General features: G+C 33.0%; 1 protein-coding gene across 3 annotated transcripts in view; it reads left to right on the top strand.

The window, feature by feature from the left end:
• The window catches only part of KIAA0825 (KIAA0825 ortholog), a 352,861-nt gene that overhangs the window by 84,130 nt on the left and 253,018 nt on the right, over positions 1-15,713 (top strand). For 2 of the 3 annotated variants that reach the window (XM_031448256.2, XM_064482439.1), the window contains 3 exons: positions 6,085-6,246; positions 8,625-8,696; positions 13,902-13,996. In XM_031448256.2, the coding sequence (XP_031304116.1) occupies positions 6,085-6,246; positions 8,625-8,696; positions 13,902-13,996 (329 nt within the window). The remainder of the gene's footprint in view (positions 1-6,084; positions 6,247-8,624; positions 8,697-13,901; positions 13,997-15,713) is intronic. The other variant, XM_031448262.2, reaches the window with a different exon arrangement.

The raw sequence follows: 15,713 nt of genomic DNA, 5'->3' as shown, positions 1-15,713 counted from the left end.
TTTTTTTTTTTTTTCTAAACTTTATGTTGAATCTGGTTACATTTTTACTCAGCTTCCAAGTTATTCACTTCATTGTTTTAATCCTTTAATCTCTCATTCATTTACTCAATTTATTTTAAAGTTCTACCCTGTCTGTTTTGGGTGGTACATACGGAAGCTTCCTCAAAAGAAATAAGATATACTAAGTTCAGTTTTGAAACTAAAGTGGAAAATTCTTTGTCTTAGTTTTACCTCAAATGCTTTCCTAGTGGTACAAATTTGAAAAATAACCAGAAGTTACAAAAACAGTGCCAGAGCAAAGGAGGCAAAAGAGCTTCAATTTCTTCTTAGAGTGTCTGACAGAAAGCAATGCCTGCAGGTCTGCCATGATTTTTCATCTACTGACGAGGCTCCCAGAACAAAGAAGGGACATAGCGTTTGCATTCTACTCTTTCCCCTGCTGTGTGGCTCCTTGGAAGCAGGCGCTCAAGGAGGCACAGGGCTCTTTCAGGCCACTGGAACAGCACAGTGTGCTCCAAAGCCCCACCTGCTCTCAGGAAGTGACTTGGCTCCTGGGGAAAGTACTGCTTACTATTTGTTCCTAAGCAGCCTCTGCTGGCTTCTTAACTTAATACTGTTTAAAAGTTCTCTTTACTGGAACAAATATATTCCATTTGGATTATGTCATGAATTTCATCTGGAATAATGAGACTTTCAATAGCTTTTGTGTGTCCCCTCTTTTTTACATCACTTGTCTGGTGGCACCGACAATACTTCCTTACTGAAAATGGATCCATTTACAGTCAATAATAGAGTAGCTAGTGTTCGTTTTTCTTGGGAAAACTAAAATGTGCACCTTTTATCCTATTATACTGATCCACCAGCTTCAGATTATCTGATTTTCTGGCTTCTCATTTTCTCCTGTATCTTAATGCTATTATTAACAAGAATTCTGTTGCTAATGGTTTTGGAAAATAATATGTGTACTTTCAGCCACAACCCACATTTTTCTGTTCTGTCTCATTTGGCTGGACTTTGATATTTATTCCAAATGCTGCTTTGTTGTGGATCAAATGTGAGAAACTTTAATATCCTTCTAGATTTATTTTCAATGTCCTTAATTTTGCTAAAAGGTAACGGAGTTCATATTTTAACTATTAGTCACTAGTTGAAAAACACCTCTAAGTATATCATTTTAGTATATATTATTTATCTGTTATGTATCTATATATATATATATGTGTGTGTGTGTGTGTAGAAAAACAGACAGAGACAAAGTCTTTTTTTAAATTTTAGAACAACAGTTCTTTGAATATCTGTGTATTTTTTCATGGTGGAATTTTTTTTATAAAGTATAATTTTATTTTTTTAAACCCCTCAAAACAGTGTTTTAGAATCAATTGTGTAATCGAGTATGTGTAATCGAGTTCCCACATCATCACTTTTTGGCACACATTTTCTGTTTTAGAAATAACTTTCAAATCTATTTTGTTAAACAAAATAGTAAAGAGTGTGTATCTAATACAGTAATTATTCATTTATTTATTGACTTACATCTAGAAATATTTATTGTTTTGAAGAATGCCTTTTAGGATTAGGTATGAAATCTTTGTTCTAAGCCAAACCTAGCTACTTCTAGGACCCGTGGGATTTCATACATTTTTTTAAACTAATATTTTTGAGTGTCTACTTTTTGCTGGGTTCTTAAGACACTATAGACTAAGTTGGACATTGTCTCTGGCCTCGTGGAAATTCTTTTACATTTGTCATGAATATGCCTGAAGGACTCCAGCTATTCTTTAGGTGTTCTTTCTGGGAGCAGTTCTTCTTTTGTGCAGGGCAAATGTATAAATAATAATTTATCTTAGAAATCCCCTGTAGGCATTCTGTATTTCTTCCAGAAATTTAAAAAATCATAAATTTTTTGACCATGGAAAAAGTGAAGGTTTTTTTGTTTGTTTGTTTTTAAGGCATTGGTGCTTTATATAATAGCACCTCTTTAGTTGACTTGCTAAGGCCAAAATCCAAGTTTTCTGATGGGTAGAGAGTAATTTTCACCTCAGAAGTTTTTAACTAGAGTTTATGGATCCCTCAGGCAGTGGTCTGGAAATCCAGTATGCAGAAAACTCACCTGGGGCATTGCTTGTAAAGGTCTGGAGATGACCCAGAAAAAAATTGCATTTTAAATAAAAGAGAAGGTTCTGGACCACACTGCCCTGTGAACACCATGAATGGACTTCAAATGGTTCTGTTCAGCTCTGAAACTACATGGATTTTTTTTCAAGAAGAAGATCTAGGAGGTTTTAGGAGACTTTCATTAGCTTCTCTTGGAATCTGGAAAATACCGTGATGCTATTGGGAACAGCAGTCTACAGGTAGAAGAACATACTGGTAAAATCAGTCACACAGGCAGCAAGAAGAACCCACAGTGAAAGGCCTAACAATGGGAGGAAACACTACAAAGCAGAAACAAATACTCAGTGGTACTGTAATCCAAAGCAGTGTCCTCTAAGCAGTTGTTTTTGAGAAAATCCTAGAAGTTAGTAGATATTTACTTCTCGGTGAACTGGTGTTCATTGGTCAAAAAGAGTTTGAGAAACATTGAATTTTTAATTTTTTTCTGTTTTTATAGATGTACATAGACTTTAGTATACAAATTTGCATTGTGAATCAATTTAAGGAATATTTAGTATGTAGTAATTCCCAAACCTATTTGATCATAGAACTCTTTTTGAATGATAGTCATTTTGAGAAAAGCCCTTTAACAGAGGGACAGACAGTAGTCCCTACATTCAGCACAGAAATAAGTAACTTTCATGGTAACCTTGTCATGAAGAAAAATTTAAATTGTGTCTTAACTACAGTAGGATCGCAGAGAGTTTAATTTTTAGAAAAATTTTATTAAAATTACATATAGAGGGAAAGAACCTCAACTATCTAGTTATTTACATGAACTTATTTATTGTTACTTGATGGTAAATTTAATAATGCCTTGCTCTAAAATGGAAATTTAAGTTTTTTCTTTATAATTTTTTGAGGATTTAGGAGAAATTTGTATTTCCTAAGAATCGTAGAGCTCATCTTATAATAAAACAACAATCATTAATTCAGATATTTCATAACAATGATTGGTGGCCAGCTAAACCTAGTTGCCTATGTATGAACAGATATGTCCAAAATTTCTTGAAGCAAGACAGTTCTATAGTGATTAAAGAACAAAAAGAAAAACAAATAGGTAAAAGGCAAATTGGCTTAAGGGGGGAAGGCAAATTTTTAGATTGACTGTATCTACATAAGATTTTACCAAGAGGTGACTTGGAGGAGAGGAACAAACTGAATCATGAAAGAAGGAAAAGGAGATGAATATGGTGACGACAAAAGTAAAGGGAACTTCTGTTGGAGGAAGAAGCCCTTTCCTAATGTGCTTAACAGTGAAAGTCTAAGGAACAGAAAGAGATACGGTTAGACAGATAGAAATCATAAGCTAAGGTGCGATGATTAGAACACTACTCCTGTGAGATACTGTGGGGGAAAAGAAGGCAAATAAGTTTGGGAAATGCTATTTTATCCTTTGTGTTTAATTTTGCTTTAATTGGACTTTCACAAAATTAATTTATCACAGAATTATTTTCCCTATAAATTCACCCTCAAAATACCCCTTGGGAGAACACTGGGCCAAGAGTAATAGGAAATAAGAACAACTAATTAGTGGCCCTCTACCATAATCATTGCTTCTTTGGGACAAAATGATTAGATTTAGGTCATACATATTATTCTGTTCTCTTTCATTATAAAGTTATACTGATTCATTGATTGAAATAGATTTACTTTTCAATATTGTTACATTTCTGGAATAAAAGCTGCTTCTAAATCCAGGTAATGAAGGTAAGATCTCTTCGTGTAGAATCCTCAGACCCTACATAATTTTTAAACAAATAGCACTGCTAGGTTAACACACATATATATATATATTCTTAGAAATTTTGGGGTCAGGGCTTTCTTTGTTTGCTTTATAAACATTCGCAATACTTCCAGTTTAGACTTGAGCTATGCAAAGCCTACCTTTAATTTCTAGCCAAACTGTTAAAAAGAGTTCGGAAGGATTCTTAAAGTCTTTGAAAATTTGGCTTATAGACATTTTTAGTTCCAAAGGAAATATCTTTAAGATTTAGGTTAAACCAGCCCCCATCTATATGAGCAAAGCTTAAAAGAAATCAAACAGGCTAAATGAGAATCAAGCAACAGCTAAATGGATCATAATATACTTGTTCTTTCTTTTCATTTTTGGGATTATGATTTTAGTGGCAAAACCTTAGTTATATGTGCTGGTTGTACATACTTATGTTCTCTAGCATGACTCTGGGAGAATAGTAGGTGTGAATAGGGCTATTTAGAGATAGACTAATGTTTGTGGGGTTAATATCTCTGTAGAGGTGAAATAGAGTTTTTGTAGGTACTTACAGATTTTTTTTTAAAGCCTTTTTTACTCTTTAAGAACAGGACTAAATTCCACAGTCTAAGTTGAATGACAGGCCTCTCTCATTTTATCTGCAAAGATACCATGACATTTTTGGTCATATCATATGAAAGACTGTATCAACCAAAATATTTTCTACTCTTTTAAGAGCGTGGAGAATAAGACTGACCTCACTAAGTAGTACTTTTGGCTAGAAGTTTGATGCCAACATTTTAAAGTTTCACTGAAACAAAGTGGATTACCCATAAAATTGTTACATTTCTGGAACCTTCCTTCTAAACCCCTGTGATGAAGGTAATCTTTTCTTCATATGAAATCACCAGACCTTCTATCATTTCTAAGTAGCACTCTTAGTATTTTCTCTCCAAAGGCATTTTATGCTTACTTTCTAAAGTCTGTAAATTTTCCAATTTGTAATTAAGCCTTGAGACACTTCCTTAAAACATGTTTTAAGAAGTGGCAAACAAACAGGAAGGATTTTTTTAAATCCTTGAAAATTTTGTTAAAAGTGCCATTTAGTGAGGTCAGTCTTATTCTCCATACTCTTTAAGAGTAGAAAATATTTTTTGTCATATTAAAATGTTATTGTGACAACAAATAACATAATTATATAAGAGGAAAAAAATCAACCTTTGTTTATCTTAAGTTGTATTGTTCTTAGGAAAGCAATAGATATCATAATTATTTAAACCAAAGTTCTTTTTAAACATGATTTCATGAATAATGTAGTCTAGAGTCAATAAGTTAATTTGCTTCTTTTTACTGATCTATGAACAACACTTTTAAAGTCTTGAAGACTTATTTATATCCTTTATCCAGTCCTTTTTTCTTTTAAATTTTTATTTTAATTTCAGACTTAAAAAAATACAGATTCTTCAAATGTTAATATTTACATTTCCACATTTGCATTCTCTTTCTCTCTTAAAACTATTTTTCTTTCTGAATAGAGAATAGATCACAGGTATTTATCACTATATACTACAATGTGCATTTCTTAAAAACAAGGACATTCTCTTTCATAACCACAGTATAGTTGTCTAAATCAGAAAATTGTCAGGCAATAATAGCATTAGATTGTAGACCTTACTCAGATTTCACCAAATTACCCTAACAATGTCCTCTATAGTAAAATAAAATAAAATACTGATCTTGTATTGATTTCAGTTGTCATGTTTTTTTAGACTTCTTTCGACTAGAACATTCCTAGTCTTTCTATCTCCTGAACTGACACTTTTGAAGACTACAAACCAGTTATTTCATAAAAAGTCCTTTGATTTGGGTTTGTCTAATATTTCCTTGTGACGAGATTCAAATTATGCCAGACTTCTTAAAAAATGGAATTGTATAAGATGTGATTTTACAACGAAAAAATCATATTTCTGTTACTAACTCGAAAAATTAATATAATTATTTAATTGTCATGTTTGCATCAAACAGAATACTCATCTCTGGCTTCCAAGGAGGAGAAAAAAAACCTCTCCTTGGAGATTTTCTATGTATTTACTAAAGAACAAACAAATTATTGAAGATAGTGTTAGTTTTGATGGTTTATAGAATCATAGATTGTTTTAGTAGTGAATGAGAAAACACATCAAATGTTCAATAGTATTGATTTGCTCTTTTCACAGTTACTCCTGAATACCCACAGAAAGGAAGAAACTTTTTCCTCTCCTTAGATGAACTCAGGTTCTTATCACAGCTTATAAAATCTTTTTTGAAGCTGGAAAAAAATGTTCAGAAATTGTTTGAAGAAATGTTTTTATCACTCAAGATACTCAGGAATACTTCAGGTAATATGCTTTTCTGCTAACCTATAATTCTCTCTGCTTTTGCTTCCTGCTATTGAATTTATACCATTACTTGAAAAAAAAAGTACATGATAGAATATTTAAATAAACAGTAAGTATAAAACACACCATGAAATTACATTTTTATCCTTTATACATTGTAAATTCCACAGTTTTAATTTACAAAGCATCATAAGTCAATTCTGGATAATTGTCTTTAGCTAAAATTAGACCCTTTTTGTTTGTTTGTTTAACTCAGACAAACACAGCCTGGCCCATAGAAAAAAACAAGCAGACTGGATGATCTAGTAATAAGTTAATTTGCTTTTTATTGATCTAGGAACAACACGTCTGCCACTAGCAGGCTGATGATTTTGAGCAAAATATGATTTTCTCATCTTTAAAATAATGGTGTAGGACTAAATTAAATTTCTCTTTATTTTCTTTCGGGATGAGATGCTTTAGATTCCAATATATTATGTAGGATTGTGAGATTAAATGATTTAGTGAATGGAGAGTATTTAAAAGAATGTCTAGCATATCATAAACAATAACTGTGAATTGTTATAATTATAATTATACAATATGTTGTTTTTAGTTAGTCTTAACAAAATTCTTTTGAAGAAGACTTCTATATATGTTCAGATAATGTTTCTAACTTTAAAGATACAATTCAGAGGCATAATGGTTAAGACATGTTGTCTGTTTTCCTATCTGTTATTTATGAAGATTTTCATCTGTATCAGAATAAACTATTCGAAGTTCTCTTCTACATGATTACCATATACCATTTTAAGGAGAATAAATATATATATTTTATTTATATATATAAATATATATATATTTATTTATATATATAAATATATAGATGGTGGCTGCGTTTGCAAAACAAAGTGAGGGAAGTAAGTGATAAACAATCAATCTGAAAATGTCAAACCCTGATTTCTTAGTGAAGAATTACATTTAGTTTAATATGTTTACTTTTGTATTTCTTTCTTTACTTAGCCTGGGTAAATAATGTCAGAAAAGTTATAGGATTAGGGTTTGTTTTATATAAAGCATAGTTTACTAGCCTTCTATGGTTCAGGTTCAATTTAAATAGCACTATTAAACTGTGAAATAAATAACATAGATCATTTTTCCAAATTTGGAGATAATTTGAAGAAAAATGGAGGTGACTTACAGATTTCTGAAGCTGACCAAAAAATCCAATAAGAAAATAATAAAAACCTAAGATAGTTAATATGAAAATTAAAAGCCAGAATGAAAAAGTAGATTTATTAGGAGATAATGTGAGCCCTAGAGGGTCTTCTAGATGAACTTGACTGGGTCAAAGAGATATCCAAATAAAGAAATATGACATCCTAATTTTTAGTTGACATGTTGGTGCTTCGAGCAATTGACACTGGTGTTGGTACTCATCTATCATGCCTGGCTAAGATTTGATGTTTTACATCCACATCTCTAGCAGATCTTTTCTGAGGTATGGATCAAGAAACAGAGTGAATTCCAAAGCATGTAGATCCCTACCCACTTGGCTTCATCTTTATTGGTCCTGGGCCAGGCCCTTGAGAAATTGCTCAAGTCTAAGAACTTTATTCTTCTTAAAAGCAGCATGAATTCAAAATTAGAATTGTGTAAAAGAGGTATTATAAAGAAGATATGAAACTGAGATGGCCAAGAATTGAAGCAAAGATCTGACATCCTAATTTCAGGAAAAAGAAGAAAAAGCTGGTTTAACTGCATTGGATTGAGATCATGCAATGTTGAGACTTGCAAATGCTGTATATTTGAGAGCTATAGTTATGATTATTGAATAAAATCAACAGAGAAAAATATATAATTGTTCCACAATATACTGTCTTACCTCAAATTTGTCATCATATAAGCACCATGGCAGATAAAAGCAACTTCAATACACATTGATAATAGTGTACTATAAAAACACATTTGTAAATTATCATAGTATGTGGAAGGAACTCTGAAGGACAGGTATAAGACATATCTCAGTACTAGAACATCTCCTTGTGATATATATGTTCTTCATTGTTGAAATTTATGTATTTTTACAGCAAAGCCAAGATTAATTTTCTCTGACACAACTTCATGTAAATGGCTCTCTGAAAAGAATAATTTGAGGGAAATTGTCAAGAAAAATCTTAAAGGGTTTATTCAGTGTAGCCAAGTTAATCAATTCTCATCAAAAGCTTTGGTTTCTTAAATCAAGAAGGAAAAGTTTTCTTGAAACAAATGAATAAAGAAACCAAATGAATCTTAAGTTATCCTGATAGTTAATGTTTTGCTTAGAAATCTTGTGTGGGAGACAATAGGGGAAAAAAGATCAAATCATTTGTTTTTTTGTGTATTTGTTTTGATTGCAGCATATTTTGCTAATAAAGGTCTTGGAAGGAGTTGTCCACTATGTCTATGTAACCAAAACAATGTGGTGAAAAGTAAGTTTTTTTTTTTTAAACTCTCCAGATCTTTAAAAAATATCCAGGTACTTAACATCACATAGAGAAATTATAAAACTGATTAACCAATTATTTCACTTTTTACTTTGATGTTTACTACTATATTGTAGATTTAGCCAAATTGGCAGTGCTTTTAGTAATTTGAATATGACATAATAGATTTTGTAGAGACACAAAAATATTTTCTGAGAAAGAAAAGATATTTAGTCATTATATTTATTTGCTTTTTTTGGTCATGTTTTGATGGTTTCCTATTTTGGTCATTTCAGAAAAATGATAGGACATTATTTGACTGTTACGGTATCTTACTGTATTTCTTTTAGGTGATCTTACCTTATGGAGTGGCCTCGGATTTGATTTATGGGGCACTTCTAATACTTCTTCAGAATAAAGCTGTTCTTCGGGCAGTTCCTCAAATTTTCCAAAGGTGGCATCTGAGATTTATCTAAACCAGGAGGTTTCTTGGCCCTCATTTTTCTTTAGCCCCAGCAACGACAAAGAGCAATGGCTGCTTCAATTGGATGTAAGAAGAACACTTAGGGTTTGTCTCAGAAGAATCAAAGATTTCAGATCTTCTGAAAGATTGTTTGTACTCTTAGGGGGTCTTAAGAGGGGTCAAATGGCTTCTAAGAGTTCCTTAGCTAGATGGTTAAGGGATTGTATTAGGGAGGCGTATGTAGTTAAGGTAAAGAGTCTCCTAGGGTTTGTAAAGCTCATTACACTAGGACTTTAGCTGTTTCTTGGGCAGAGAGGTCGAAGGCTTCCACATTGGAAATTTGCAAGGTGGCCACCTGGGCTTCTCTTCATACTTTTTCATAGTATTATCTCTTGGATGTAGTCTCTTCTACAGATTCAGCTTTTGGTGGGAGGTTGCTTGTGAGCCAGAAAAGAACAGTGAAGAAAAGAAAGACTTGTAGTTCCCACTCAGAGCTGCCAACAAGGCAAGTTGCTTTGTAGTGCACACAACGGGAGCCTATGAAGACCAATTTGGGTGTGAAAGTGGATATTACAGGGAAGTACTGCCAATCTCTACTCTCTATGAAAGAAAGCGGCAGTGTGGAAACTAACCAGAAGTGTAAAATGAACCACAGTGAACTCCATAGGGAGAGGCTGTTCAGCAGCTAGCATTCCTGTGAACCTCTGCACTCTACTGAGGTCCTTAATCTGGGCATGCTCTTAAAGAAACCAGTCTTGATAGCATGCAAATAACTGTGTTTTAGAACAGTGAGTCAAAAATGGCTCTTCCTTCTCTAGACAATGCTAATAAATATACAGACTGTCCAATATATTTTAAATAGGTGAAATAATTTGTAAAATGTTGAAAGAGCTCATGAAGTTTGACAATGCCAAATTTTGAAATTGACCATTTTGAATTCCAAACAAATACAAAAATGCCACAATTCATTAAAATCATGAAATGTCTTGTCAGTCAATTTTCAGAGTTACTAATCCTGCCTTAAAATCATCTGTTTGGCTTTTCTGTATAGGATTACATTTTTTAAAATCTTTTTAATTTTTGAGGGGAAAGATTATGTTATACAGGTTATCATAATTGCTTGATAATTCTTTTTCTATCTTACTATAGAATTGCTCACCAGCAAAAGAAGTCTCGGGAAGTTTATCTTATTTTTTATTCATTTTGAAAAAGGCAGATGGTTTGTATAAACGTCAAAGCCCATTACTTTGAGTGAATAAACATAATGTATTTGGGAATGAAATGATAAATATAATTAACCTTTTTTGTAAGTCTTAAACTAGAGCTACACAATGGCAAAAGGTTATTTCCAAGAATAGATCTGCAAAGCTTGTACTTTGAATTAATGTTATTTTTCCAGGGTAAATACCATTTACATTAGCTATTTTTATGATCTATCTGTAGAAAAGTAAAATGACATTAAGAACCCAAGTGTTGTCTCTTTATGTCATTGACAAGTTGATCTTTATTACTTTTTTCTCTAAAAATATTTTTTTCTTTAAAAATATTTTTTGAATAGCAGTCCATGCATTTAGTAAAACTTTTAAAAGGGACAAAGGAATATGTGGAAAAAAATTAAGCCTTTTTCTACTCTGGTTGTCTAATTTCCCTTTCCAGAGGCAATTACATCCATGAATAGCCCCCCATGTTAAAGTAGCACAAATCTTATCTACTATACAGGGATTCTTTTTTATTAACAATTGTGTAGAAATACCTCACATTCAGAAAAATGGCTGAACAGTTTTCTATTGTTGTATGTACTGTAATTTAATCAGCTACTCATTAATGGACATGTAGGGTTCTTTTTCCTCTTCATTTGCTTCCACAAGCAATGATACAGCAAATTTCCTTGAACTACATATGTCTTATATGTCCTCATGTATATCTGGACAGTAAATTTCTAAAGTGGAATTGCCAAGTAAAAAGGAATAATCATAGAGAAGATGAAAAGACAAGTCATAGACTGAGAAAGACATTTGCAAAACACATATTTGGATACTTTATGTCCAAAATATACAAAGAATTCATAAAATCCAACAGGGAAACAAAAAACTCAGTTTAAAAGTGAGCAAAAGATCTGGAGAGCTCACCAAAGAAGATATACAGATGGCAAATAAGCATATGAAAAGATGCTCAACATCATATGTCATCAGAGAAATGCAAATTAAAATAAGGAGATACCATTATGCTGCTATTAGAGTGGCTAAAACGTAAAACACTAATGACACCAAACTCTGCCAAGGATGTGAAGCAACAGGAACTCTCGTTCCTTGCTCGTAGGAAAGTAAAATAGTATAGTTTGCTTGTATCTTATAAAGCTAAACATTGTCTTACATGATCAAGTAATCACTCTCCTAGGTACTTATGCAAATGAGTTGGGAACTTATGTCCACCTAGAAACTGAGACATGAATGTTATAGCAGCTTTATTCATAATTACCAAAATTTGGAAGCAGCCAAGATGTCCTTCAGCAGGGCAATGGATAAACAAGCTGTGGCACATCAATAAAATGGAATATTATTCAATGCTTAAAAAAAATGAGGTAGCAAGACACACACACACACACACACACAAATCATGGAGGAAACTTAAATACATATTGCTAAGTGAAAGAAGTCAATCTGAAAAGCCTAAATACTATATGATTCCAACTATATGACATCCTAGAAAAAGAAAAAGTATGGTAAAGAGACAGTAAAAAGTTCAGTGGTTACCAGGGGGAGTGAGGAGGGATGGAGAAGTAATAGGTGGAGCACAGAGGATTTTTCCAGCAGTGAAATTAACCTGTGTGCTAGTAATGGTGGATGCATGACATTATGCATTTGGCGAAACCACAGAACTGCACAACACAAAAAATGAACCCTAACGTAAATTATGGGCTTTAGTTAATAATGATCTATCAATACTGTTCATTAATTGTAACAAATATACCACACCACTGTAAAATGTTAGCAATAAGGGAAACTAAGGGCAGAGAGAGGTGAATATGGGAACTCTGTATTTTCTGCTCAGTTTCCCTGTAAAGCTTAAAGTGCTCTAAAAGCTAGTCTATTAAGATTTTTAAAAAGGTATGGGCATTGACAGAGAAGTGCCAAGCCAGTTTGTCATATCTATTTGGATTAACAGTATTTTTGTTATGCAGAATTGTTTTATGGCTTTTGTGGCCTTCTGAAAAGTCTTTACTTATATCTTTTGAAAGACATAGTCCATATTTTCTTTAATAACTTATAGTTTCATTTTTCTTTATTTAAAAATCAGCTTATTCTGGATTTTATTTTACTATTAAAATTGTTCCTTATTAATAACAATGTCTTCTGGAAAGGACATAATAAATACAAGCCATGAGAAAGCATTTTTAGGTTAAATGGTCTAACACTGATCTAAAACTTTTTCCTGGTCGTGATGTGTGTTAATGAAGCAGGATTGCTAAACTGCAGTCTGCGGGCCCCTGCGGATCATGAATGCACTTTACAAGGGGGTCTGGGAATCCCCTATAATGTGTGTGTGCACGTGTTTGCATATGCACATGGTCATTTTGTGTGTTTTGGATGGAGTGTTCTGTCATTTTAATCAAGTTCTCAGAAGTGTTCACAAATCCAAAATGATTAAGAAACATTAGAGTTGAGGGAAACTTTTCCTTAGAATAAACTCTGATAAAATTTCCCAGAAGGATGTTATCAGCTACCAAATGGAATATTTACCTCTTGAGAGACTGTTTCTGTGAATTGTATTATTTAGGAATCATTCATATTAAGCTCATAGGACCAAATTTAGAAAAAACAAACAAAACACCCCATATATCTTCCAGATAATTATATTGGTCAGAAGCCCTAACAATAAGAATCACTAAGATTTTGAAATTTTTTGCCCAGGACATAAGGAGAAACTGACTTTTATGATTTTTAAAATAAAAGAAAAATTAATCATGGTATATAATTCATCATCATGTATCAAGTCTACGCAAAAAAAATCAGCGATAAATGCTAAATCATTTGTGTTGCATTAAAGTATAATTAATAGAATCATAATGGAAAGTGGAAAGATTTCTTTCTGGCATATTTATTGATTACATTTTTGTAGGTCTATTATTCCCCAGGATGGAGTTTTTTAATTCTAAAGAATAAAAGTTGAGGAAATATTTCCATTTTAGAAGCTAGAGATCATTTCTTGTCTGTCCCAGTGTTTGTGTTTTTTCTAATGAATTACTGGTATACTTATTAAGAGTATAATTTTTCCTGATATGCCTATGTTTATCCGTATACTTTTGCTCTCCTTTGTTTCAAAAAAAAGAAGTTTTAATGTGCTAAAGCCAGTTTTAAAAGCAGTACTTTGGAATTTAACTTTTTAAATGAACAGGAAATTAATATTTACTTTGTAGTCTTAACATCCTACATTGTTAGCATAAAAATGAATTAATGACAAAAGGATCTGAATTTTACAGATTATATACGCATGTACATCAAATGTGAATATTAATGGCATATGAATTTCACCAATGGTGTGTATAGAAAATGATTCTGTCATTATTTTAATGGTGATATCACCCTACATTTTGTTGACTATATTCTCTAGATCTTGGTGTGTGTGTGTGTACTATTGTTAGAGCTTTTCTACATAATTAACTTAAACCTGGGTCTATTAATCACACCTAGTATGGTTTGTTTTTCTTAATGTATGTTTGTATGTTTGTTTTCTTTTCTATTGCATAGGAATTTTGGAGACATCCAAGAGAGAAGTTGTAATAGAGAAACCTAGAGCAAATGAAACCAGTGTTCCTTCAGAGCAATTGCTACCAGTAAAAGAGGTAAGTGATGGGGGGAAAGGTGGGTTTTTTTAAATTCATATGTAACAGCATCATCATTTTTCTGTGACTCCATTATGAATCAAAATGTCTTGAGTTTTACCCTTTCCCACTAAAAAAATAATTCATGTTTGAAAATTGGCTTGTAAGTTTTGATGAAAGTTGAATTTAGTGGGAGCACTGTTCTCTTGCACAATGTGTTCCATGGAAGGAGTAGGGAGCTGGCAGTGAAGAAATCTTTGTTCTCATGCCAACTCAGTGTCTGCACCTTGAGAATTTGGACTGTAGATAATTGTTGAAAAGTGAGAAAGTGAAGATTAAAAAGAAAAGGAATGATGAATCATTTAGACTAGCCTCTCATTTTAGTGTGCTCAGCATGTTCCTGTTTGTTCTTAGACCCATTACCCCTCTTTCCATGCTCTGTTCTGTACTGTATAGAATGACATCTTCCAGGCTTCTTGCTTCCTGGATCTTCGAAGGTTTGGCCATTGAAAAACATTGATGGAAGAGTGGAGGGTAGATGTTGAAGAGAAACCAGAGTATTCCTCTTGCTCTGTTTTAGGGAGCATCTCTAGCAGTAGCTGGAACTCCTTCATCTCCTTTGTACTGATCCCAGTGCACAGTCCTCCCTCTGTAGTTCCAGTTCTACCTGGAAGTTTGGCCTTATCTTTAGCTTTGACTGGTGACGCCAGGAACTACTCCCATAGTAGTTTGTTCCTCCAGCCCTAGGAGTGGTAGTAGCTTCCTGCTGTATTAAAACAATAAAGTAACTGTCTTGCTTCAAAACCCATGTTTGGCTCCTCAGACCTTCCATCACCTCGGTAACTAATACCTTGCATTAAAATTCTTCCTTTTGAAATACCTAGACTGGTTTCTGTTTTCTGAATGGATCTCCACTGACATAGTAGGTAAACCTTTAAAAAGGCAAAAAACATAGAATTTTAACTGAGTTTCAGCCCAGGAAGTAAGGGAAATAATCAGGAAAATGCAAAATTATACATTATGCTTTAACCTAAAATCAGAATAGGTATTAAGAAATTCACATTAGATAATAGAAGAAAGGGATTCAGTGAGTATCTCCTTTGTGCACAGAACAGAAAGCCACATTATCCCCTCCTTTTTCTTGGATCAACTGGTAAATGTTCTGTACTCTAACTGGAATGTGTATGATTCCAAACATCAGATGGGAAGAGTAGAAGTAAGCCAACAATATTTTACGTAAACAAATTGACTTCTAGGAGGAGATCTGAGTAGTGAATAGTTTAGATTTTCTTTTTAAGAGCAGCTATTATGTGCCTGGTTTTCCATATTTTGAAAAGAGAATTCAGAAGGTATTATGATCACACATAAATTACCGTGGGCAAAGGTAATCCTCACGGTACACACACACACAAGTCACTGTGACCAGGGTAATCAATGGCAACTTTCACCTTGGATGCATGAATGAATGAAAGGATGAATGATTTTCTTGAATAGACATGCCCTGGTGGTACAGAAAGCAGAGTTTTGTTGCTGTTGTTGTTGTTGTTGTTGTTATTGTTCATTTTTATAAAGGTAGGTTCCTTTTTATGTTTCTGTCATAGATATGTCCCAGGAAAATACTGTTATAACACAGAACTATACCAAAGTTTCATTTATAAGAAAGGGATTATATGAGCTGAGTAGATACAATTATTGATTCATTTTATGTAAGAGCAAAATGAGAGATGTGTCTTCACAC

This window comes from Camelus dromedarius, chromosome 3 (genome assembly GCF_036321535.1).
Source record: "Camelus dromedarius isolate mCamDro1 chromosome 3, mCamDro1.pat, whole genome shotgun sequence".
NCBI lineage: Eukaryota > Metazoa > Chordata > Mammalia > Artiodactyla > Camelidae > Camelus > Camelus dromedarius.
This window is presented reverse-complemented; position numbering and strand designations above follow the sequence as displayed.